General features: G+C 50.3%; 1 protein-coding gene and 1 non-coding gene across 2 annotated transcripts; both read right to left on the bottom strand.

Moving 5' to 3' along the window:
* On the bottom strand, window positions 1–26,983 carry RBMX (RNA binding motif protein X-linked). Its single transcript, XM_030209432.1, has 9 exons — window positions 26,906–26,983; window positions 26,038–26,163; window positions 25,749–25,855; window positions 22,910–23,054; window positions 13,892–14,029; window positions 1,828–1,939; window positions 1,572–1,697; window positions 1,406–1,485; window positions 1–579 (listed from the first exon to the last, which is right to left on the bottom strand). Exons 2-9 carry the CDS (start codon window positions 26,144–26,146, stop codon window positions 278–280), a joined length of 1,119 nt encoding a protein of 372 aa, XP_030065292.1. The 5' UTR covers window positions 26,147–26,163; window positions 26,906–26,983; the 3' UTR covers window positions 1–277.
* Window positions 25,925–25,995, bottom strand: LOC115475232. Its single transcript, XR_003943002.1, has one exon. It is a non-coding gene; the product is annotated as a small nucleolar RNA SNORD61 (small nucleolar RNA).

Below are 26,983 nucleotides of genomic sequence, written 5' to 3'. Positions count from 1 at the left end.
TAGTATTCAGGGAAACTTTACTTTTTGAAAAGTTACAACACTAATACATAGCTCAAACTATACAATGAACATCCAATTCTGAAAGAAAATGTTAACAAGCTTGAAATGAAAATTAAGCATTTAACCTTTCCTCACAAAAGCATAAAAATGAGGGGTGCTTAACAGAAAAACAATAAAAAAGATAAATAAAAACTTCCTTTCAGTAGTCCTCTGGTAGACAGACCTTCCATTTGAGTTTGTTTGTATGAAAAGAAAATCAGTGTGGTCCAAATGAAATTTAATATCTGCTTCTGGCACCGCCTCTATCAGAGCGGCTGCCTCCACGGCCACCACCTCTGGGTGCACCACGACTTGAACTGCTGTATGAATCTCGTGGGGGAGGATAGCCTCTGTCCATGCTAGGGGGGAGACGCTCTTGTCTGCCAACACGATCACGCCCACTTGAGTAGAGATCACTTCTGCTTGAGTAACTGTCACGGCTTCCATATCCATCTCGAGTGCTGCTGTAATCATCATATCGACTGCTTCCACCATATGATGGTGGGGGCCCTCGTGCAGGTGGAGCATTACGTGAGTTACCTGCAGGGTCAATGGTCAGGTAATATGGCAACACTATAAGTTTATATACATCACTCATCTGAATTTTACAGAATTGCTGTACTACAATTCATTACTTTTGACTGACAGTTAACAGCGCCAAGCTAGGGCACTTTAGAGGGATGTATTTCCATTCAACCTAATGAAACATTAAAATCTGTGCTATGTTGATCAGAGAATTTAATTTCTTTGTTCGATAGATGAACTGTTTCCTTAATAAGGCACTTCATGTTAGGACATAGGGCTGCAGTCAGGAAACTGAATGATTAAAGAGGATGTCTTATCTGTTGTGTTGGTGATCACATACGGAAAGGGCCGTTTCATTTGTTTGATATATTGATTTTGCAAACTTCAGATGTTTTAATGTAACCTTTGCCACACTGGGGCGTATGCAGATAGGGCTGCATGCTATTTGCCCAGTAGAATATTTTCTTAACTCACTGCCATGAGAAGCACTTACAGAAATGAGTTGCATCTCATTCGCAGAGCAAAATAGGTTCAAATTGACTGAAGATGATGCACATGTCAAGAAAATCTTTTAGGGATAAAATTCCAGAATGGCTCATTTTAAATTAGAAATTCAGCCATATTTTCCAGTGTGGTGTTTTGTAATGAGGATTTTGCTTCATTACCTTATGACAGTGAAGATCTTGTTGTAGAGCAAGTACTGCACATAGTAAGAAAAGGAGACTGCCAATTTTTCCAGGTAAATGTCCTGGTTGCTCATGGTTCCACCATTCCCCTTTAAAACCTAAAATGGCTCCTAAATTTAATTTTTAAGTAAGCATTTCTTAAAATAAGTTCTTACCATACGACTCGTATGAATCTCTGTAAGAACCTGGATGATCAGCGTAGTCCCTATCACGCCCACCATAACCATCACGGTCACTGGAGAAAAAAAAAAAGCAAAGCTTTGTAGAGCCAGCTGCAAATTAATCACTAATAAAGCACACTTTAAAAATCTTGTGAAGTACCTATATCCCCTTGATCCATACTCATCACGAGAACTGGAGTGACCATAATCTCTGTAAGCATAATCTCTGGGAGGCGGAGCATAATCTCTTGCATCCCTGGAACTAGGATAATCTCTGCTGGAGTAACTAAAAAAAAAAAAATATATATATATATAATCAACTAGTATAGTTTGGTGAAATACAGGTAAAGATACATACACCGAATTACAAAAAATTAAAAATGGAAAATTCAATTACTGAATATGGTCACTAATACCTGTCTTTAGCACTGTAACCGTCATCTCTTGGAGAGAGATATACATCTCTTCTAGGTGGCAATGGATCCCTGCGGGGTGGCCCGTAGCTGTCCCTTTCACGTGACATGGGAGCTTCAAAGAAAACAGTATTCCAATGAGAAGTTTCAAAGCCCTATTATATACAGATTTACTGAACACAGCCTTTAACAATCTTTATTATGTTCACTAACTATTTGAGACAAGCACATGAGTCACCAATATCCTATTCCTCATCCCAACAAAAACAAGATGTGAGGATATAAGCTCTCCTGCCAGCAGGTGAAGACAGAACTATTGTCTTGTGACATCACCCAGAAGTATCTTGTGCAACCCTCTGCTGGCCAGTATCTTTTAGTCTCCAGCAAGTACTTGGCAATTATAGCCTGTGCAGCTTTTCTGGTTAAGTAGGACATGGCTCTATTTGATGGAGACAAAAAAAAAGGGAAAACTACTTCCTAACAGCAAAGTTTTACACCAGAATTCAAGACATCTCATCTGAGGATCTGGCTGTTGAGCTTGGTCTAAGAGGGGGGCCTATGAGTGCCCAACCAAGCACTTAACACTGGGGAAACAGAGGAGCAGCCCTGGCACTAAAATAAAAAAAAAATAAATAAATAAAAAAAAGCAGCCAGTGCAAGTCTGTTAGGTGAAATTAGACCTTACCTGCTAATTTGCTTTCCTCTAGACTGGTCAAGACACTTGGGGTTATGCACTCCTACCAGCAGAGGAAGACAGAAAACACTGAGCTTTGGATACTGCATATATAACCTGTGCAGAACCCCAACTAGTCAGTATATCAATAAAGCAGAGAAAAACATGCAACAACCTTACAGAACTCTGCATGTGGCCACTCCAAACCAAAAATGTTTGTGCTTCCACAGGCAGGCCAGAAAGAGCCAAACCTGTACCAGACTCACAACAGCATCAGTACCTGGCAATTAAAGTCTGAATATACTTAATCAGCTGTGAGAAAGTTAAAACAAAATCAAAAACTCCTGGCCTCAACTATAAACAGGGCGGGTTCTTGACCGGTCTGGAGGGTCTAGAGGAAAGAAAATTAGCAGGTAAGATCTAATTTCACCTTCCTCAGCGACCCTCCAGACCGGTCAAGACGCTTGGGACGTACCAAAGCAGTAAACATCTATGGGCCGGACCCCCGAAGGCCAGAGGTCAAAACTGCTGCACCGAAACTTGCCTCTTCCTTCGCATGATCAATCCTATGCTGCTTTACAAAGGAATGCAAGGAAGACCAAACTGCTGGCCGACAAATATCCAGCGGAGGGATACTATTTTCCGCCCAGGAGACCGCCACCCCCCCCCCCCCCCCCCCCCCGAGTGGTATGAGCTGTAATAACCTGAGGTACCGCACGACCCTTCAATAAGTAGGCAGATGCAATCGCCTCCCTCAACCACCAGGCTATAGTTGCCTTGGAAGCGGCTGCCCCCTTTCTAGCCCCACCACGCAGAGCAAACAATCCGAAGTCCTGAATTCCTGAGTTCTTTAGATAACGCAATACCTACTGAACATCTAGCTTTGCGAGACGCTGCTCTGGATTTCCTGCCATATCCCCCAGAACTAGCAAACAGTCTGACTCGCGTGAAAACTGGAAACCACCTTGGGCAGACATAATGGCCACCAAACACACAGTCTTCAAGGAAAGATCTTTGCAAGAAGCCGAAACCAAAGGCTCAAACGGAGGCCGGACCAAAGCATCCAGGTTCAAATCCCACGGAGGAACCAACGCAGAGGACGAAGCAACTTGACCCCCTTCAGAAAACGAATCACATCAGGCGAAGATAAGGACTTCCCCTGAAAGTAGACAAGGCCGCCGCCTGCACCTTCAAAGTCGACAAGGCCAAACCCCTGTCCAATCCATTGTGCAAAAATTCCAACACTTCCGCAATTGAAACACAAAGGAAGAAAAGCCCGATCTTGACACCAGTGCTCAAAAAGCTTCAACACGAATATATGCCGAAGTGGACAGCTTGCGGTAATTTATCACCGTAGTGATAACTCTAGAAGAAAACCCTTTCTTCCTCAACCTTTGCCTCTCAAGAGCCAAGCCATAAGAGAGAAGGGAGATGGGTCTGACATTATGATTGGACCTTCACACAATAGTCTGTCAAAGGAATCGGATCCACTTCCGCAAGACGCACTAGATTTGCGTGCCACGGACGTGGCCAATTCGGAGCTACCAAAATCACCAATGTGCTGAACCACTCGACAAACTAGGAGCCATGGTGGAAAAATACAGTAAATCCTGCAGCCATACCAGTAGAAGAGCATCAGATCCCCTCTGCCCGAAGGTCTGTTCTGTGACTGAAAAACCGACTTGCGCATTGCCTGCCGTCGCCATGAGATCCATCACCGGAAGACCCCATTCCACCACAATGCGATTGAACATTGACTGATGTAGAGCCCTCTCCAGGATCCAGAGTATGCCTGTTCAGATAATCTGCGTCCACGTTGTCCATTCTGGCTACATGTCCTGCCGATAGAGCCTGAAGATGAAGTTCTGCCCAGCGAAACAGCAGCGTCTCCAGGTACCACCGCCTCCAGACTGATTAGACGAGCCAAAGTGTCCCGCACTGCTGCCCGCTTGAGCTTTGAATGACAAGCGGACTCCAGGAACCTTTCGGGAGGCAAACTGTCGAACGCCAGTGTATATCCGTCTCACACCACCTCGAGAACCCACTGATCTGAAGTGATTTGGGCCCAGTTCTGGTAAAACAGACTCAGCCAAGCCCCTACCCGAACCAGAGCCTGCACACCATTGTGAAGTACGCCCCGAAACCTGTCCTCCAGCGGAAAAGTCATGCCCTCCTTGACGATTCCCACGAAAGGACTGGGTGCGCTGGAAGAAACGACCTCTATAAGTCCCTCTAGTCCTCCCGGGCCTATACCGTCGAACCATCTTAAACCGACCTCGGGAGGAAGTCCCCCTGGTTGCCGCCTTGGGACGAAAATCTGGAAGACGAGGGGCCTTGGCATCTGAGACTGTGCCCCAACTTATCCAAATCCTCACCAAAAAGCATGGACCCCTTAAAGGGAAGAGAACACAGCTCAGCCTTAGAGGCCGCGTCCACGACCCAACCTCGCAACCAAAGGGCCCTACGTGCCCCCACCAGCATAGCCATATTTTTGGCCAGAGCACGCAGCAAATCATAAAGCGCAGACAAAAAGAACGATCCCATCTCCAATTTGGCTAACTCCTGAACCCCCAAGGTCCCAACCTCCACCGACATCAAGAAGCTTCTCGGCCCAACGAACACACACCCGAGCAACCAGCCCCCCACAAACCAAGGCCTGCAGAGTGAGGGCCGACAAATCGAAACTCCGCTTGAGAAAGGATTTGAGCCTCCTATCCTGGGGATCACGGAGAGCGGTCCCACTGTCTACCGGAATGGCCGTGGCTTTTGTAACTGCTGTCACCACAGCATCGACTGTGGGTGCCTTAAAGGAATCTATCTTCCTGTGGAAGGGAATAAAGTCTCGCCATCGCCTTAGAAACTTTACAGGGAGAGTCCGGCGAATTCCACTCTTTAAACACTATATCCCGGAGATCCTTATTCATGGGAAAGGACCTTTTGCCGCTGAATACCCTTAACCAAGGGATCCACCTGACTAGCCTCCGCAAAGCCGCCTCTGGCTGTTCAAACTTAAAGGGTGGACATGACCTGCTCAATGAGCTCCGCAAGTTCCTCCCTATGAAAAATCCTCACTACGGAAGGATCCTCTCCAGGAATCACAAAATCCGGATCCTGAGAGCCTTCAAACCCTCAGGATCCCCTAGTTCACTAAGAGCACCTTCTGACCCTACAGGAGAGAATCCCTTCCAGTCGTCTGACCACTCAAACCGAGGCCTCTTAGCCAGTGCTGAACTAGCCCCCTCCCCTAAATGCGGGGGTCCCGACTTCCAGACTTGGTAGAAGGTCCAAACTCCGGAGGAAAACCAACGCCGGCCCTGCCGGGGCTCCCGCTGCCCCAGACACCCCCGAATCCGTTGGACCCTCTGCAGTTAACTCGAGGGGCTGACATCAACAAGGCCTGCTTCGGTTCGCCACACATACGACACTGTCCTCCCGGCGTTTCTACACCGCGGCACCGGAGGACTTTGCCTACCATAACTCTGAAGGCAAAACACGCTATGCAAAGCGGCGCCAAAATCTCACTTACCGCTCTCACACAACTCACTCGCACTGCTCTCGTTACAACCAGGAACCGAACCTGCCGTCCGTTCCTAGTCAGATAGCTCTTAAAGAGATAACACAAATTGGCAGCTGAGAAGTGGAGGGCACTCAAGGCTACAATGTAATAAAAGCAGCAGAGGCACAAAGCTGCCAGAAATCTCAATAGATATCAGCACAGGGGGAGGGACCCGAAACAGGTGTGATACCCCAGGGGGAGACACTGGGCCCCACCGGACCCAGGGCGCCTAAGCATTTTTTTTTTTTTTAACCACATGTACAGGGTATATTCAAAACCAAGAATTTGGCAAGAAGACTAAGGTAAAATTATGTATCATACCTGATAATTTTCTTTCCATTAATCATAGCTGATCAATCCATAGACTGGTGGGTTGTGTCCATCTACCAGCAGGTGGAGATAGAGAGCAAACTTTTGCCTCCCTATATGTGGTCATATGCTGCCGGAAACTCCTCAGTATGTCGATATCAAAGCTCCATCCGCAGGACTCAGCACTTAGAGAATTACACCCACAAAGGGACACTCTGCCCAGCTCACCACCGCCGCAACGGGGGAGGGGAATTAACCCAGCTCATCCCCACACAAGTGGGGGAGGGGAATCCGTCCAGCTCATCCCCGCGGAGCGGGGGAGGGACACCACACCCGCCGATGCGGGGGGATCTGGCTTATCCTGCAACCGCAACCGCGGGAGGAGCTGACTGACCCTAGCACCGCCGAAGCGGGAGGGGTACAAAACTGCCCTACAACCGCACGAAGCGGGAGGGAGTGCCGGCAGAATTTAAGTCTCAATCCAGCCCCGTAAAACGGAGGGGAGAGGAATGCAGCAGCTCACTGTAACACAAACTCGTCTCAACTCTTGAAGAATCCAAGTGAAAAAACTTGAACCCGAAGTCTTCCTGAAGTAACTGAAGACTAAACTTGAACTTGAAATGCAACCAGAATATAAACAGTACAGATATCTGGGAGGGGCTATGGATTGATCAGCTATGATTAATGGAAAGAAAATTATCAGGTATGATACATAATTTTACCTTCCATATCATCATGCTGATCAATCCATAGACTGGTGGGATGTACCGAAGCAGTACTCACCCAGGGCGGGACATTGAAATCCCTGACCTCAACACTGAAGCTCCAAACCGGGCCTCCGCCCGAGCAGCCACAGTCAAGCGGTAATGCTTGGAGAATGTATGGGCCGATGCCCAAGTTGCCGCCTTGCATAACTCTGCCAAGGAGACGGACCCGGCCTCTGCCATCGAGGCCGCCTGAGCTCTAGTGGAGTGAGCCTTCAGCTGGATAGGCGGCACCTTCCCCGCGGCCACATAAGCCGCTGCAATGGCTTCCTTGACCCATCTTTCCACTGTAGGCTTAGCAGCCTGCAGACCCTTACGAGGACCTGCAAACAGGACAAACAGATGATCCGATTTCCGGAACTCATTGGTCACTTCCAAGTATCTGATGATGACTCATCTCACATCCAGATATTTAAGAACAGAGTATTCCTCTGGGTAGTCCTCCCTACGAAAGGAAGGGAGACAGAGCTGCTGATTCACATGGAAGCGAGAAACAATCTTGGGTAGGAAGGAAGGCACTGTGCGAATAGTCACTCCTGCCTCAGTAAACTGCAGAAAAGGCTCTCGACATGAGAGTGCCTGGAGCTCGGAAACTCTTCTGGCTGAAGTAATAGCCACCAAAAAGACTGCTTTCAACGTCAGGTCTTTCAGAGATGCCCTCGACAAGGGTTCAAAAGGCGGCTTCTGTAATGCTCTTAGCACCAGGTTGAGATTCCACGCAGGCACCACCGAGTGCAGAAGAGGGCGCAGGTGATTAACTCCCTTGAGAAAACGCACCACATCTGGCTGCGAAGCCAGGGAAGCACCCTTCAGGCGGCCCCTGAAGCAAGCCAGGGCCGCTACATGGACTTTCAGGGAACTGAGCGACAGGCCTTTCTCCAGACCTTCTTGCAGGAATGCCAACACTGAAGAAATTGGAGCAGTGAATGGAGAAAATGAGCCTGCTTCACACCACGCTGCAAAGGTACGCCAAACCCTGGCGTAAGCAGTAGAAGTAGAGCGCTTCCTCGCTCTCAGCATAGTGGCGATGACCCTGTCTGAGAAGCCCTTCTTCCTCAGACGCTGCCGCTCAATAGCCAGGCCGTAAGAGCAAAGGGGGAGGGATCCTCCATCACCATGGGACCCTGATGTAACAGACCCTGCTCCACTGGCAGCCCCACCAGGATTATCCGGCCCGGATGCTTTGCCAATTGGTCTAGCACCCTGCCCAACATGGGCCAGGGCGGGAACACATAGAGAAGCTCTTGTGTTGGCCACTGTTAGATGAGAGCATCTACTCCCAAAGATCGAGGGTCCCGTCCTCTGCTGAAAAAGCGCGGCACTTGGCAATTGGCCGATGACGCCATCAGATCTAGGCTTGGCTGGCCCCAGCGCTTCGTGATATCCAAGAACGCCTGAGCCGATAACTGCCACTCTCCGGGATCCAAGGTATGGCGACTGAGAAAGTCCGCCTTGACATTCATGACTCCGGCAATGTGGGCCGCTGACAGCTGCTCCAGGCTCGCTACCGCCCACTGGCATAGATTCATGGCTTCCTTGGCTAGAGGGGCGCTCTTGGTACCTCCCTGGCGGTTGACATAGACCACAGCCGTGGCATTGTCCAACAGGACCCATACTGGCTGCAACGCCAGTACCGGGATGAACTCCAAAAGCGCCAACCGAATGGCTCTGAGTTCCAGGAGGTTGATAGACCACTTTGCCTCTGCAGGAGACCAGAGCCCCTGCGCTGTCCTTCCCAAGCAGTGGGCTCCCCAGCCCGACAAAGAGGCGTCCGTGACGACAATCCACTCCGGGGTCACCAGAGGCATTCCTGCAGACAACTTGACTGTCTGCGTCCACCAGCTCAGCGCCTTGCGCACTGCTGGGACCAAGGGAAGGCGCACAGCATAATCCTCCGACATCGGAGTCCAGCGCTGCAGCAGAGAGAGTTGTAGTGGTCTCATATGAGCCCTGGCCCAGGGCACTACTTCCATCGTGGCCGTCATAGAGCCCAACAGCTGCATATAGTCCCAAGCCCGAAGAGGAGAGGCTACTAGGAACTGGTCCACCTGAGCCTGAAGCTTGACAATCCGATTGTCTGGCAGGAACACTCTGCCCTCTTGGGTGTCGAATCGTACTCCCAGATACTCCAGGGACTGAGTTGGGCGCAGCTGGCTTTTCTCCCAGTTGATGATCCACCCCAGGGAGCTCAAAAGAGCAACCACCCGGTTCACAGCTTTGCCGCACTCTGCATAAGAGGGGGCTCGGATCAACCAGTCGTCCAGATAAGGATGGACTTGTACTCCTTCCTTCCACAGGAAGGCCGCGATGACCACCATTACTTTGGATAAGGTCCGCGGAGCAGTAGCCAACCCGAACGGGAGGGCTCTGCACTGGAAGTGTCGGCCCAGTACTGCAAAACGCAGAAGGCGTTGATGAGGAGGCCAGATGGGAATATGCAAGTATGCTTCCTTGATGTCCAAGGATGCCAGGAACTCTCCTGCCTTCACTGCCGCTATAACAGAGCGGAGGGTCTCCATGCGAAAGTGCCGAACTTTCAAGGCCCGATTGACCCCTTTGAGGTCGAGAATAGGGCGTACAGAACCTCCTTTCTTTGGTACCACAAAGTAAATGGAGTAACGTCCCTTGCCAAGCTGATTTTCTGGCACCGGAACGACCGCACCCAGGCGGATCAGATTGTCCAAGGTCTGCTGCACTACCACAGCTTGACTGGAGACTTGCAGGGAGAGAGTACAAATCCGTCTCTTAAGGGTCGGCAGAACTCTAGCTTGTAGCCGTCTCTGATGACTTCCAGCACCCAAGCGTCTGAAGTTATTGTGGTCCACTCGTTCAGAAACGAGGACAGCCGCCCTCCAATCTGCACTGGGGCGTGGACCAAGGCCCCGTCATTGGGTACGAGACCCTGGGGGAGGACCGGAGGGAGCACCTCTGGGACGGCGGTCTCTGCGAAAGGAATGCTGCTTGGGGGAGAAGTTCCTCTTGAAGGAAGAGGGGGCAGAAGAGCCCGACCTGCCCGGGCGGTACCGACGGGCTTCCTGAAACCGTCCTCTGAAGGTACAGGGGCGAGTACTAGCCCGAGCCCTGACCTCTGGTAACTTCTTGCCCTTAGACGTGCCGAGATCGGTCACGATTTTGTCCAGCTCGACCCCAAGAGCAGCTTGCCTTTAAAAGGCAATCTAGCCAGGCGGGATTTAGAGGCATGGTCAGCAGACCAATGTTTCAGCCAAAGCCACCGCCGCGCAGAGATTGTCTGAGCCATGCTTTTAGCTGAGGCCCTCAAGACATCATACAGCAAGTCTGCCAAATAGGCCAAGCCCGATTCCAGGGCCGGCCAATCAGCCCTCAAGGAAGGATCCGAGGGGAAAGCCCGCTGCACCATAGTCAGGCACGCCCTGGCCACATAGGAGCCGCAAACTGAGGCCTGCAAAGTTAAAGCAGCCGCCTCAAAGGACGACCTTAAGGCCGCCTCCAATCTTCTGTCTTGGGCGTCCTTTAGGGCCGTGCCACCTTCCACCGGCAACGCCGTCTTCTTAGTCACCGCAGTGATTAAAGAATCCACGGTAGGCCACAGATAAACCTCACGCTCACATTCAGGCAAAGGATAGAGGCGGGACATAGCCCTAGCCACTTTAAGGCTCGCTTCCGGGACATCCCATTGAGCCAAAATTAAGGTGTGCTTGGCATCATGCACGTGGAAGGTTCTAGGCGGGCGCTTCGTCCCCAGCATAATGGCAGAGCCAACAGGGGCTGAGGGAGAGACGTCCTCCGGAGAGGAAATCTTCAAAATGCCCATGGCCTGCACTAACAGGTTGGGCAAATCCTCTGAGCTAAAAAGCCGCGCTGCAGAGGGGTCATCCGCTCCATCCGAGCGGGGATCCGTCTCCTCCAAGGAATCCGCAAAGGACCGTTGGGAGAACTCAGATACGCTGCCCTCATCTACATCGGAGGAGACAAAGTCCTCCAAGGCCTGGGAATCAACCCGAGGGCGTTTACCTCCGGGGGCCTCAACCTCTTTACCAGCCGAGGGAGCAGGGGCAGCGTTTTGCATAAGGAAAGCCTGATGCAGCAGCAAAACAAACTCGGGGGAGAAACCCCCCAGACTGTGCACTTCCGCAGCCTGGGCTACAGCCCTAGACGCACCCTCAACCGGCGCTCGCAAGAGCGGGGGAGAAACATGCTGCGCATCCAAGATGGCGTCCGGCGCGACACTCCGCGAAGGAGCTGCGCGGGAAGAACGGCGCTTAACTTTAGCCGCTTTTGTGCCGTCGCCCAAATTAAGGGCGTTCATGGCATTAACGTCTCCCACCTCAAGGGCGGCCCAAGAAGAAGCCATCCGAGCAGCGTGGCCGGCCAAGATGGCGGAGGCGAGCAGCGGGGGATGGGCGTTTATGGCGGGGAAAAACCGCCACACCGGAGGAAGGACCGGGACACTCATCGGTCACGAAACTGTCACCCAACAAGGGCGAATCAGACTTTAAGACCCCCGCATCCCCTCTAGAAGCGCACAAGCGATCCGGGGAGCGACTCCTTGCGCCCTCAGACGCCATAGGCCACGTGGAGATCAATCGGGGAACCCCCTGCCCGCTATAAAAAGGTAAAAATTACCTGCTTTCCGCTCCGAGCTGTAACGACCAGGTGTCCCAGTGAGTAGCTGCAATAAACGTTTAAATAAACGTCGAAATAAACGCCTTTAAGGACGTTCAAAAATTTTTTTTTTTTTAAACGGAGCCAGCGGGAGGGGGGAGAAAAGGAGGGACCTGGCGCCACCAGGTTTGCACTTGCTCAAGAAGAGCCCTCAACCCCAGGCACTCAACAAAACCTAAAAATTAGGCTTGGAGACCTAGCCAGAGCTGCTGCTGTGTGTGACCACCACCTGCTGAGATAGAGAACATACTGGGGAGTTTCCGGCAGCACATGACCACATATAGGGAGGCAAAAGTTTGCTCTCTATCTCCACCTGCTGGTAGATGGACACAACCCACCAGTCTATGGATTGATCAGCATGATGATATGGAAAATCCCCTTAACCTAATAGCAAAACTACCTCACCAGACTATTGAAGACTGCACAGGCTGTCCTACCTCTGCCGAGACTGAGAAAATACTGGCTAGTGGATGTACTGCACAGGTTATATATATACAGTATTCAAAAGCTCAGTGTTTCTAAGTCTCCCTCTGCTGGTAGGAGGACATAACGCACACGTCTTGACTGGACTGGAGGGTCATAGAGGGAAAAAAAAAAATTGTTCCTTCGAGCCAGACAAGCTCAAAAACGCCACTGCTCTCCTTCAGACTTTTTTTTTTTTTTTTTTTTTTTTTTAACGGTGAGCCTGACAGCTGCTGATTGTAAGGCACTCAAGGTTCCTGGGCTGAGCCAGGAGCAGAGGCACAAAGCTGTCACCACCAAAGAGCAGCACAGGGGGAGGGACCCGACTAGAAGGTTTAACACCCCAAAGGGAAAAAGTGGGCCCCACCACCCCCAAAGCACTATTTTTTTTTTTTTACTATGTACAGGCTTCTGATATAGAACCCCCCCCCCCTTTTCCCCCCAAAACACTACTCACACACTAGGAAGACCGCACAGGCTGTACTTCTACCTCTGCTGAGACTGAGAAAATACTGGCTAGTTGAGGTTCTACACAGGTTATATATACAGTATCCAAAGCTGTGTTCTCAGTCTCCCTCTGCTGGTAGGAGTGCATAACCCAAGCGCACTGACCGGTCTGGAGAGTCGCTGAGGAAGAAAAGTTTAGCAGCAGCCAAAGAACCTCTGTTGGAAAGATTACTAAGAACTAGACTAGTGTGCATGCTGTATGGTTGCAGAAACTATATGGAGCAGGCAAAGTGTGGGTCACAGCATGTCCATGGAGCACATTCACCAAGTCGGGCAAAAGACTGTCTACAGAAACACCCACAGCTGAATAGTGGATCATACCCCATAGGTAGCAGAGGGCGCTGATGCGCATTAAGCCAAATATCCTGCAAGGGTGTCGGGGGGTGGAAGAGAAGACAACCTGGTACCACTAAGCAAGCTGACAGGAGTGGTGAAGCACCAGTTTGCCTCTAGTGCCACTTCCCCCTCACCCAATGGTCAGGAAAAACCCAGAATTTGATCACCTAACCTCAGCCTCCACCCCTTCCCTGCAGACCCAATCAAACCAGTAACCAGCTATGTATGATGTGTCACCTACCATCTGCTGGAGACTGATGGCAAGTGGCTACACATGATACTTAAAGGTGATGCCTCTAGTCCACTGCACTAACCACTAGGCTATTCCATGCACAGGGCTCTTTATCTTCTATAATAAACTAATACTAGTGGCAACAAACTGCTAGAGTAACATAGTAGATGATGGCAGAAGACCTGCATGGTCCATCCAGTCTGCCAGTATTCTGAAAGTTTGTGAAATATATTTAAAAATAGTTGACGACATTGTGTTTACGTTTCGTAGTCTTGTGGGTTATATTCAGCCTATAAGTTGCAGGCTGCCCACCACTGTGCTAGGGCAATCCCCAGGTTTGCCAGTACCATAGGATGTTGTGTGTACTGTCACAAACGTTTGTATCTCTTGTACACCCCTAAACCAAAAGTTTGCTCAAGGAGAACCATGACATTTTTATGTCTTTTTATAAGGTGGATATGCATACTTGCTCACATCCCTCTGAAAGGATTCCAGTTATTGGAAGGGAAGCAAAGCACAATACAAATGTCTTAAGACTTGATCTAAAAAGGTGTTCAAAAAAAAGCAAAATATATATAGTCTACCTCTTCCTCCCATCCCACTGCTACGGATTGGTCCTGATGGAGCAGATCGTTTAGGTGGTGGTCCACCGCTTCGTGGTGGGGGACCTCTCTTCATGGGTGGCGCTCCTCTCGAACCCCCAGAAGGAAAGGGGAAGTAATCTACAAAAATGTTAATTAGTATCCTAGATAACCTGAAAATTATGCCTATGCTACTATGTCAGCATCCCAGCCCTGATAAAAGATGTATGCTAGATTTCTGTAATACTAGTTTACCACAAAACCTTGTTAATCAGCCTAGGATAACCTTCAAATAGTTGACAAACTATTTTTTGTACCAATACTACTACTTGACATTTCTATACCGCTACTAGGGTTACGCAGCGCTGTACAGTTTAACAAACTGACAGTCCCTGCTCAAAGGAGCTTAAAATCTAAAGGACGAAACGACAAGTTGGGCAGTCTAGATTTCTTGAATAGTGGTTAGGTGCCAAAGGCGACATTGAAGAGATGGGCTTTGATCAAGGATTTCAAGATGGGCAGGGAGGGGGCCTGGGATATGGGCTCAGGGAGTTTATTTCAAGCATAGGGTGAGACGAGGCAGAAAGGGCAGAGCCTGGAGTTGGCGGTGGTGGTGAAGGGTACCGAAAGGAGGGATTTGTCTTGAGAGCGGAGGTTACGGGTAGGAACGTAAGGGGAGATGAGGGTAGAGAGGTAAGGAGGGGCTGCAGATCGAGTGCATTTGTAGGTTAGAAGGAAAAGCTTGAACTGTATGCGGTACATGATCGGAAGCCAGTGAAGTGATTTGAGAGGGATGATGTTTGAGTATTCGGTCAAGGCGGAAGATAAGATGTGCAGCAGAGTTCTGAATGGACTGAAGGGGGGATAGGTGGCAAAGTGGGAGGCCAGTGAGGAGTAGGTTGCAGTAGTCAAGGTGAGAGGTAATGAGAGATTGGATGAGAGTTCAGGTGGTGTGCTCAGAGAGGAAGGTAAGATTATGTATCATACCTGTTAATTTTCTTTCCATTAATCATAGCTGATCAATCCATAGACTGGTGGGTTGTGTCCATCTACCAGCAGGTGGAGATAGAGAGCAAACTTTTGCCTCCCTATATGTGGTCATGTGCTGCCAGAAACTCCTCAGTATGTCGATATCAAAGCTCCATCCGCAGGACTCAGCACTTAGAGAATTACACCCACAAAGGGACACTCTGCCCAGCTCACCACCGCCGAAACGGGGGAGGGGAATTAACCCAGCTCATCCCCACACAAGTGGGGGAGGGGAATCCGTCCAGCTCATCCCCGCGGAGCGGGGGAGGGACACCACACCCGCCGATGCGGGGGGATCTGGCTTAACCTGCAACCGCAACCGCGGGAGGAGCTGACTGACCCTAACACCGCCGAAGCAGGAGGGGTACAAAGCTGCCCTACAGCCGCACGAAGCGGGGAGTGCCGGTAGAATTTAAGTCTCAATCCAGCCCCGTAAAACGGAGGGGAGTGGAATGCAGCAGCTCACTGTAACACAAACTCGTCTCAACTCTTGAAGAATCCAATTGAAAAAACTTGAACACGAAGTCTTCCTGAAGTAACTGAAGACTAAACTTGAATCTGAAATGCAACCAGAATATAAACAATACAGATATCTGGGAGGGGCTATGGATTGATCAGCTATGATTAATGGAAAGAAAATTATCAGGTATGATACATAATTTTACCTTCCATATCATCATGCTGATCAATCCATAGACTGGTGGGATGTACCGAAGCAGTACTCACCCAGGGCGGGACATTGAAATCCCTGACCTCAACACTGAAGCTCCAAACCGGGCCTCCGCCCGTGCCGCCACAGTCAAGCGGTAATGCTTGGAGAATGTATGGGCCGATGCCCAAGTTGCCGCCTTGCAAATCTCTTCCAAGGAGACGGACCCGGCCTCTGCCATCGAGGCCGCCTGAGCTCTAGTGGAGTGAGCCTTCAGCTGGATAGGCGGCACCTTCCCCGCGGCCACATAAGCCGCTGCAATGGCTTCCTTGACCCATCTTGCCACTGTAGGCTTAGCAGCCTGCAGACCCTTACGAGGACCTGCAAACAGGACAAACAGATGATCCGATTTCCGGAAATCATTGGTCACTTCCAAGTATCTGATGATGACTCGTCTCACATCCAGATCTTTAAGAGCAGAGTATTCCTCTGGGTAGTCCTCCCTACGAAAGGAAGGGAGACAGAGCTGCTGATTCACATGGAAGCGAGAAACAATCTTGGGCAGGAAGGAAGGCACTGTGCGAATAGTCACTCCTGACTCAGTGAACTGCAGAAAAGGCTCTCGACATGAGAGTGCCTGGAGCTCGGAAACTCTTCTGGCTGAAGTGATAGCCACCAAAAAGACTGCTTTCAACGTCAGGTCTTTCAGAGATGCCCTCGACAAAGGTTCAAAAGGCGGCTTCTGTAATGCTCTTAGCACCAGGTTGAGATTCCACGCAGGCACCACTGAGTGCAGAGGAGGGCGCAGGTGATTAACTCCCTTGAGAAAACGCACCACATCTGGCTGCGAAGCCAGGGAAGCACCCTTCAGGCGGCCCCTGAAGCAAGCCAGGGCCGCTACCTGGACTTTAAGGGAACTGAGCGACAGGCCTTTCTCCAGACCTTCTTGCAGAAATGCCAACACTGAAGAAATTGGAGCAGTGAATGGAGAAAATGAGCCTGCTTCACACCACGCTGCAAAGGTACGCCAAACCCTGGCGTAAGCAGTAGAAGTAGAGCGCTTCCTCGCTCTCAGCATAGTGGCGATGACCTTGTCTGAGAAGCCCTTCTTCCTCAGACGCTGCTGCTCAATAGCCAGGCCGTAAGAGCAAAGGGGGAGGGATCCTCCATCACCACGGGACCCTGATGTAACAGGCCCTGCTCCACTGGCAGCCGCAGAGGATCGTCGACTGAGAGCCTGATCAAGTCCGCATACCAGGGACGTCTGGGCCAATCCGGACCCACCAGGATTATCCGGCCCGGATGCTTTGCCACCCGGTCTAGAACCCTGCCCAACATGGGCCAGGCCGGGAACACAGAGAAGCTCGTGTCGGCCACTGTTGGAGAAGAGCATCTACTCCCAGGGATCGAGGGTCCCGTCCTCTGCTGAAAAAGCGCGGCACTTGGCAATTGGCCGATGACGCCATCAGATCTAGGCTCGGCTGGCCCCAGCGCTTCGTGATATCCAAGAACGCCTGAGCAGATAGCTGCCACTCTCCGGGCTCCAAGGTATGGCGACTGAGAAAGTCCGCCTTGACATTCATGACTCCGGCAATGTGGGCCGCTGACAGCTGTTCCAGGTTCGCTTCCGCCCACTGGCATAGATTCATGGCCTCCTTGGCTAGAGGGGCGCTCTTGGTACCTCCCTGGCGGTTGACATAGGCCACAGCCGTGGCATTGTCCGACAGGACCCGTACAGGCTTCAACGCCAGTACCGGGATGAACTCCAAAAGCGCCAACCGAATGGCTCTAAGTTCCAGGAGGTTGATAGACCACTTTGCCTCTGCAGGAGACCAGAGCCCCTGCGCTGTCCTTCCCAAGCAATGGGCTCCCCAGCCCGACAAAGAGGCGTCCGTCGTGACGACAATCCACTCCGGGGTCACCAGAGGCATTCCTGCAGACAACTTGTCTGTCTGCGTCCACCAGCTCAGCGCCTTGCGCACTGCTGGGTCCAAGGGAAGGCGCACATCATAATCCTCAGACATCGGAGTCCAGCGCTGCAACAGAGAGTGTTGTAGTGGTCTCATATGAGCCCTGGCCCAGGGCACTACTTCCATCGTGGCCGTCATGGAACCCAACAGCTGCACATAGTCCCAAGCCCGAAGAGGAGAGGCTACTAGGAACTGGTCCACCTGAGCCTGAAGCTTGACAATCCGATTGTCTGGCAGGAACACTCTGCCCACTTGGGTGTCGAATCGAACTCCCAGATACTCCAGGGACTGAGTTGGGCGCAGCTGGCTTTTCTCCCAGTTGATGATCCACCCCAGGGAGCTCAAAAGAGCAACCACCCGGTTCACAGCTTTGCCGCACTCTGCATAAGAGGGGGCTCGGATCAACCAGTCGTCCAGATAAGGATGGACTTGTACTCCTTCCTTCCTCAGGAAGGCCGCGATGACCACCATTACTTTGGAGAAGGTCCGCGGAGCAGTAGCCAACCCGAACGGGAGGGCTCTGAACTGGAAGTGTCGGCCCAGGACTGCAAAACGCAGAAAGTGTTGATGAGGAGGCCAGATGGGAACATGCAAGTACGCTTCCTTGATGTCCAAGGATGCCAGGTACTCCCCCCTGCCTTCACTGCCGCTATAACAGAGCGGAGAGACTCCATGCGAAAGTGCCGAACTTTCAAGGCCCGATTGTCCCCTTTGAGGTCGAGGATAGGCCGTACAGAACCTCCTTTCTTTGGTACCACAAAGTAAATGGAGTAACGCCCCTTGCCAAGCTGATTTTCTGGCACCGGAACGACCGCACCCAGGCGGATCAGATTGTCCAAGGTCTGCTGCACTGCCACAGCTTTGACCGGAGACTTGCAGGGACAGAGTACAAACCCGTCTCTTAAGGGTCGGCAGAACTCTAGCTTGTAGCCGTCTCTGATTACTTCCAGCACCCAAGCGTCTGAAGTTATTGTGGTCCACTCGCCCAGAAACGAGGACAGCCGTCCTCCAATCTGCACTGGGGCGTGGACCAAGGCCCCGTCATTGGGTACGAGACCCTGGGGGAGGACCGGAGGGAGCACCTCCGGGACGGCGGTCTCTGCGAAAGGAATGCTGCTTGGGGGAGAAGTTCCTCTTGAAGGAAGAGGAGGCAGAAGAGCCCGACCTGCCCGGGCGGTACCGACGGGCTTCCTGAAACCGTCCTCCGGAGGTACCGGGGCGAGTACTAGCCCGAGCCCTGACCTCTGGTAACTTCTTGCCCTTAGACGTGCCGAGATCGGTCACAATTTTGTCTAGCTCGACCCCAAAGAGCAGCTTGCCTTTAAAAGGCAATCTAGCCAGGCGGGATTTAGAGGCGTGGTCAGCAGACCAATGTTTCAGCCAAAGCCACCGCCGCGCAGAGATTGTCTGAGCCATGCCTTTAGCTGAGGCCCTCAAGACATCATACAGCAAGCCTGCCAAATAGGCTAAGCCCGATTCCAGGGCCGGCCAATCCGCCCTCAAGGAATGATCCGAGGGGGAAGCCCGCTGCACCATAGTCAGGCACGCCCTGGCCACATAGGAGCCGCAAACTGAGGCCTGCAAAGTTAAAGCAGCCGCCTCAAAGGACGACCTTAAGGCCGCCTCCAATCTTCTGTCTTGGGCGTCCTTTAGGGCCGTGCCACCTTCCACCGGCAACGCCGTTTTCTTAGTCACCGCAGTGATTAAAGAATCCACGGTAGGCCACAGATAGGCCTCACGTTCACTTTCAGGCAAAGGATAGAGGCGGGACATAGCCCTAGCCACTGTAAGGCTCGCTTCCGGGACATCCCATTGAGCCGAAATTAAGGTGTGCTTGGCATCATGCACGTGGAAGGTTCTAGGCGGGCGCTTCGTCCCCAGCATAATGGCAGAGCCAACAGGGGCTGAGGGAGAGACGTCCTCCGGAGAGGAAATCTTCAAAATGCCCATGGCGTCCACCAACAGGTTGGGCAAATCCTCTGAGCTAAAGAGTCGCGCTGCAGAGGGGTCATCCGCTCCATCCGAGCGGGGATCCGTCTCCTCCAAGGAATCCGCAAAGGACCGTTGGGAGAACTCAGATACGCTGCCCTCATCTACATCGGAGGAGACAAAGTCCTCCAAGGCCTGGGAATCAACCCGAGGGCGTTTACCTCCGGGGGCCTCAACCTCTTTACCAGACGAGGGAGCAGGGGCAGCGTTTTGCATAAGGAAGGCCTGATGCAGCAGCAAAACAAACTCGGGGGAGAAACCCCCCAGACTGTGCACTTTCGCAGCCTGGGCTACAGCCCTAGACGCACCCTCAACCGGCGCTCGCAAGAGCGGGGGAGAGACATGCTGCGCCTCCAAGATGGCGTCCGGCGCGACACTCCGCGAAGGAGCCGCGCGGGAAGAACAGCACTTAACTTTAGCCGCTTTTGTGCCGTCGCCCAAATTAAGGGCGTTCATGGCATTGTCTCCCACCTCAAGGGCGGCCCAAGAAGCCGTCCGAGCCGCGTGGCCGGCCAAGATGGCGGAGGCGAGCAGCGGGGGATGGGCGTTTATGGCGGGAAAAACCGCCACACCGGAGGAAGGACCGGGACACTCATCGGTCACGAAACTGTCACCCAACAAGGGCGAATCAGACTTTAAGACCCCCGCATCCCCTCTAGAAGCGCACAAGCGATCAGGGGAGCGACTCTTTGCGCCCTCGCCCTCCGACGCCATCGGCCACGTGGAGATCAATCGGGGAACCCCCTGCCCGCTATAAAAAGGTAAAAATTACCTGCTTTCCGCTCCGAGCTGTAACGACCTGGTGTCCCAGTGAGTAGCTGCAATAAACGTTTAAATAAACGTCGAAATAAACGCCTTTAAGGACGTTCAAAATTTTTTTTTTTTTTTTTTTTTTTTTAACGGAGCCAGCGGGAGGGGGGAGAAAAGGAGGGACCTGGCGCCACCAGGTTTGCACTTGCTCAAGAAGAGCCCTCAACCCCAGGCACTCAACAAAACCTAAAAATTAGGCTTGGAGGCCTAGCCAGAGCTGCTGCTGTGTGTGACCACCACCTGCTGAGATAGAGAACATACTGGGGAGTTTCCGGCAGCACATGACCACATATAGGGAGGCAAAAGTTTGCTCTCTATCTCCACCTGCTGGTAGATGGACACAACCCACCAGTCTATGGATTGATCAGCATGATGATATGGAAAGGGCAAATTTTGCTAATGTTGTAGAGGAAGAAGCGACAGGTCTTGGCTATCTGCTGGATATGCGCAGAGGAGAGGGAAGAGTCAAAGATGACTCCAAGGTTGCGGGCAGATGAGACAGGAACGATGAGGGTGTTGTCCACTGAGATAGAGAGTGGAGGGAGAGAAGTGGGTTCAGATGGGAAGACAATAAGCTCGGTCTTGGCAATGTTCAGCTTCAGGTGGCGGTTGGACATCCAGGCAGCATTGTCAGACAAGCAGGCTGATACTTTGGCCTGGGGTTCCGCAGTGATGTCTGGTGTGGAGAGGTAAAGCTGGGTGTCATCAGCATAAAGATGATACTGGAAACCATGAGATGAGATGCAGATTGAAAAAAAGGGGTCCAAGGACAGATCCTTGAGGAACTCCAACAGAGCGGGATGGGGGTGGAGGAAGCGCCATGAGAGTGTACTCTAAAGGTACGGTGGGAGAGAAGAGGAGACCAGGATAGGACAGAGCCCTAGAACCCAAATGAGGATAGTGTGGCAAGAAGTAAATTGTGATCGACAGTGTCAAAAGCGGCAGATAGGTCGAGGATGAGGATGGAGTAGTGACCTTTGGATTTGGCAAGGAACAGGTCATTGCAGACTTTAGATAGTGCCGTTTGTCGAGTTTAGGGGGAGAAAGCCAGATTGAAGCGGATCGAGGATGGCATGAGAGAAAAATCAAGGCAATGGCTGTGAACGGCACGTTCAAGTATCTTGGAGAGGAAGAGTAAGAGGGAAATGGGGCGGTAGTTGGAGGGACAGGTAGGGTCAAGTGATGGTTTTTTGAGCAGAGGTGTGACAACAGCATGCTTGAAGGTGTCAGGGACAGTTGAAGTGGAGAGAGGTTGAGGATATGACAGATGGGGGTGACAGTAGGCAAGATGGTAAGTTGGTGGGGATGGGGTCTGAGGAACTGGTGCATTTCGAACAGGAAAGAAGATGGGCTGTTTCCTCTTTGGTGATATCAGGAAAAGAGGAGGCGGCGGCATGGGTTGGTTGGTTGAGGGAGTGGGCTATAGGGTGAAGAGGAGATGGTTTGGTGGTGAATTCGAGGTTGATCTGCACCTTGTCGTGGAAGTAATCAACCAGTGATTGAGGAGAGAGAGTGGGGGGGGGGGGGGGGGGGGAAGTGGAGGGCACTTTGAGGAGGGAGTTAAGGGTGGTGAGAGTTAGAGCTGAGGGAATTAGTCAATTGGGTGTAATAGTCCTGTTTGGCTATGAATAGGGAGGACTGGAAGGAGGGCAGCATGAATTTGTAGTGAATGAAATCAGTATGGGTGCGAGATTTCCTCCAGAGGCGTTCAGCCGATCGGGCACAGGAGCGAAGGTATTGGGTGCAAGGGGTCAGCCAGGGCTGGGGATTAGTACGCCTTGTGGGACGGGAGATGGATGGTGCAAGGGTGTCCATGGCAGAGGAGAGAGTGGCATTGTAAATGGAGACAGCCTTGTCAACAGACTCAGAGGACAAGATGGAAGGGAGGAGATCAGAGATACTAGAGGATAAGGTAGGAGGGTTGACAGCCTGGAGATTTCTGGAAGTAGTGGTTAGTGTAGGGCGGGACTGAGGGGGAGGGTGATGGTCAGAGAGGAAGAGCTGAGGCGCAGAAATTGGAGGAGAGGACAAGATCAAGACAGTGGCCAGATTGGTGAGTAGGGATGGTGGAGCTCAGCTGGAGGTTGAAGGAGGATGTCAGAGTGAGGAACTGAGAAGCATATGAGTCGGATGGGTTATCAGTGTGTATGTTAAAATCTCAAAGAATGAGGGCTTGGAATGAGGGCTCAAGAAAAACAAAGAGCCGTACATCTAAGTCGGTAAGGAAGGAGGGGCGGGACTTGCAAGGGGGTGGTATATGACCAACTCTGAGTGGCATCGGGTAGAATAGACGGATGGCGTAAACTTCAAAGGATGAGAAGCAGTGAGACTGCGGTAGGAGGAGAGGTTGAAAACTGCAGGAGGGCGAAAGTAGTAACCCGACGCCGCCAACCTCTTAAACATACTAATCGCTACTAATCTAGTGATATAACCTCAGGAGTAACCCTATAATCTTAAGAATTTTGTAAAAATTTAACACTGATGCCACCAACCATTTTCCCCTAACTACAGAATGGTATAGATCTGATATATAACCAATTACCCTAATCAGACTATTACACATGATATAGTTACCTCTTGGTCCTCCTCCTCGTCCACCTCTAAGACCACCTCTTGGAGGACCACGGCTTCTTGGAGGGGGTGGTGGCCCTCCTCGTCTTCCAGTTTCAAATGAAGGCTTAGTAGCTTGTTCCACCTTTATGGGCTTGCCATCCAAGGACTTTAAAAAAAAAAATTTATATATATACGTATATATATTAACACCTCTTGAATAACTTGCTGCAAAATTTGATTGCTCTGACTAAACACCAACATTATAAAACCCAAGCAGCCAGAAAATTTAAATCTATGTTTTGCACCCTAACAGCAACCCAGGATCTGGTGATCTACATTCACAGATTTGTCACACCATCAGGTCACAGAGTAACCATTTGTCTGCATCTGAGGGCATCTGCAAGCTGATAAGTTAATCAGATTGGAAGGTTGCCCTGAAAAGGGACCAGTCTCCCAAATCATGTTGCTTCCTGGAAAATAAGGGACCATGAGCCACCCTCTTGTTGAGGTAGAACGTATATATAGAATCTGGCGCCAAATGTGTAACTCCCAGATGAAAATAATAAAAGCAGATCAACAGATATACATAGACTTATTCGTGCAAAGAGCAACCTCCTTGCATTGCCCGACGCTGGCCGTGTTTCACCCAAAAAAGGGCTGCCTCAGGAGCTGTACTGTGGATTTTACTTGCAAAGTATATAGATGCAGCAAGCAGTTGCTAATGTCCACGTTGAGAAAACACACACTATTTGAGAAGTCCAATCCTTGTAAATGGTAGAACGGCATATACAAACTCCCCCCAGTGATCGTGAGGGGAGTTTGTATACACCATTCTACCAGTTACAAGGATTGCACTTCAAAGTGTTTTTGCTTAAGGTCTTAACTAAAATCGAGTGGGTCCATTTTCTGTAAACGCCACCAGCACGTCAGCAATGGAGTGGTACAACACAACCAATCATTTTTTTTGGTGTCTGACGTCAGCGGGGCTTAAAAGCAGTGCCATTTTTCCTAAGGGCTGTCTCTGTGATAACCGCCATTAGCATTGTGCAGGAGTAAGTACGCTGCTTAAAAGACCAGGTGATAGTTTATTTTGCTCTCTTGTAGACTTGTCCAGTGATCCTGAAGCAGAATAAGCGAATTTGAAACGCTGTCCACCGTTGATCATGGTCTGAATTATCAGAGTACCACCGAGACTGGCTACTCAGGCCCTCATGATCAAAAAGCCCCGCGCTGTTCCAAACAGAGCCCTAAAAATAGCACCAGGACAGCCCAGGGCTTTTCTGCATCGATGATCAAAGATAATGCATGCAAATCTAAGCAGCGCTATTATCATTGATCATCATGTTAAACGGGAGAATTGTGCCTGAGCATGCGCTCAGCACAATCCTCCCGCACTTGTTTGACAGGTCTGGGCTGTCAAAAGCCCAAACCTGTCAAACAGCCTGCCGAGGCCCGAACAACGAGGGCTGGAGGTCCGGTGGGTCTCCAGGCCCGCACCCACTGAACCCCCACAAAATGTCATGGCCGTTGGCCGAACCAAACCCTCTCCCACCCTGCCACCCAAGAACGGGGGGAGAGGGGGGGAGGGGTGCTGGAGGTCCGGTGGACCTCCAGCCCACCCCAACTCCTGACCCCCCCCCCAGCGTTCTTTCAATCCCTGGTGGTCCCTGGTGGGTGATGTATAATTATACAGTGACAACCCCCCTCCCGGCCCCCTACCTTTCGTTGGAGGGACGCAGCATGCCTGCCTCCCTCCTCTTCCAGTTGACGCCGCATCCCGGGAGGCAGGGTGGCAGAGTTTGGTTTGGCCACGACAACTGCATGCTGGACAAGGCTCACCATTCCTCCCCAATGATCCGCAAAGTCTAACGCCAGCTCGAAGCTTGCGCTGATTTTGCTGCGGCCAGTGACCCAATCTTTGGCACGCTGGCCGCTCATTGGGGATGAATGTGTTAAGCGCTGATTAGCATGCATTTGCATGCTACTTGCGCTAAGAGCCCTTGAGTGCGTTGTTTCAGGCGCTCGAGGGCTCTGATCATGGGTCGGCTGCAAATTCCGGTGCTAGTATGGCGTTAACAGCCTCTAGCACCGGAATTTGCTTTTGATCATGAGGGCCTCACTGAGCTAAGTGATTTTCTATTGAGTTCTCGTTCAGCCAATGTAAAGAGAGGTTTTTGGCCGATGCGAAAGTTCAACCCCTTATAGACTTTCTGCAGCCGCGGGGTTTCTCGAGGCCTTTTCCGAGTACTTATCTAAATAAAAATTGAGTACCTAAGCCATTTTTTTACACTTGTCTGACCAATCTAGGTATCTCACCCCTACATACATTTAGTTGAGTCCTATATACTTGTTTGCCAGTAAAATCCACATTATAGCTCCTGAGGCAGCCCTTTTTGGGTGAAACAAGGCCAGTGTTGGGCGATGCAAGGAGATTGCTATTTACATGAATAAAAGTATGTATATCTATTGATCTGCTTTTCTCATTGCCATCTTGGAGTTTGCAGATCAATTGCCTTTCTGCTTTCTGGGACCCACTTGATGGACTCTCTACAGTGCTCACAATATCTATAAGAACCCACCCTCACATGCTGAAATACATGCATAAAGAAACAATTAGTGTAGCATAAGCAGTAATACAGGGGCCAGCTTACACAGAGGGTTGATATTCAGCCGCATCAACTTTTGTTTTAACTGTTTAACCCCGTATTTCTCCCTAAATACTTTAGCTTCTATACTGTGTTTTCTGGGGGTTATTTTTTATATCTAGTACAATCTGATTGTGTCTACGTGATATGCAAAACCCCTCTACCAACACAGTTGCAGTTTGGTTAAAAATTTTCTTGCAAGCGTAGTAATATACCTTTCCATTCATATCTCTAGCAGCATCCTTTGCATCTGCTGGACTCTCATAAGTAACAAAGGCAAATCCCCTTGACTTATTTGTTTCTCGATCTTTCATCAACAAAACTGGGGAAAAAAGAAAACGAAGTCCATATTTGCAATATTAAGAAAAAACATCCACATAAACAGACATTTAAGCTCAGAACTTCTTAGAGGACACGGCGTTATCAGTTCAAATACATCAATGCCAATTCATTCATCACGGCTTTCACAAAAAAAAAAAAAAACCAACCTTGTGTGTCTCTTACCTTCCACTACTCGTCCATATTTGCCAAACACCGATTCAAGAGCCTTCTCATTAGTTTCTGTATTCAGTCCACCAATAAAGAGTTTTCCAGGACGATCTGCTTCCACCATTTTGGCGCTACTAAAAACTACATTAAACAAATTATTAGCACTTCACATACATTCACAGAACACAACAAACTTCATAACTTAAATCGCAAATTACTAATTTTGTTGGTGTAATTGTCACATTGGAATTATTGACAAGAATAACGAAAACCCCTATGTATATTGAACATTAGAATTTTATTATTTTTCTCAGAAGGCCGTTCACTTTAGAACGAGCGAATGGAACCGGGCGGACCGCCCGTGCACAAAATGGCGGCCGTTTCATAAAACTCAAAAGCAGATAGCGAACTACCATCGCGTCTCCAACAAAAAAAAACTTGCAAATCAGAATCTTAGTGTTTTTTTAAACACCCGTAATAATAAATCCTATAAACATTTATCTGAAATTTGAAATCCATGCCTTCTCACAAGATTTACAAAACCCTATTTTTTTTTAGTTATACACCGTAATAGAATAACACACGGCATAATTTAAACACCTCTACAATGCTTATGGAATAAAATTTAACTCAAATTGAGTCATTCACTTATTAGTCGCCGGCACACGTTTCACAAAACGTGCGTTTTTCTTTCTCAAAATGGCGGACCACAACTCTCCCGCCTCCGAACAGGGAGTTCCAGGACAGCAAATATGCCGGCAATTGTTCATTCCAAAGCACACAACACACACCCTATGAAAAGTAGTGCTCAACAAACCATACAGAAAAGTGTCTTTTACTGCAATCAACCTACACGTGCGAATCAGAAACCATAACTACCTACCTCACTATCTTCTATGTAACTGCGCAGAAAAAATGACCGCGAACAAAGAGCGCGTGATCTTTATAGACTGCAAAGCGC

This window comes from Microcaecilia unicolor, chromosome 7, assembly GCF_901765095.1.
Source record: "Microcaecilia unicolor chromosome 7, aMicUni1.1, whole genome shotgun sequence".
Classification (NCBI taxonomy): domain Eukaryota; kingdom Metazoa; phylum Chordata; class Amphibia; order Gymnophiona; family Siphonopidae; genus Microcaecilia; species Microcaecilia unicolor.
This window is presented reverse-complemented; position numbering and strand designations above follow the sequence as displayed.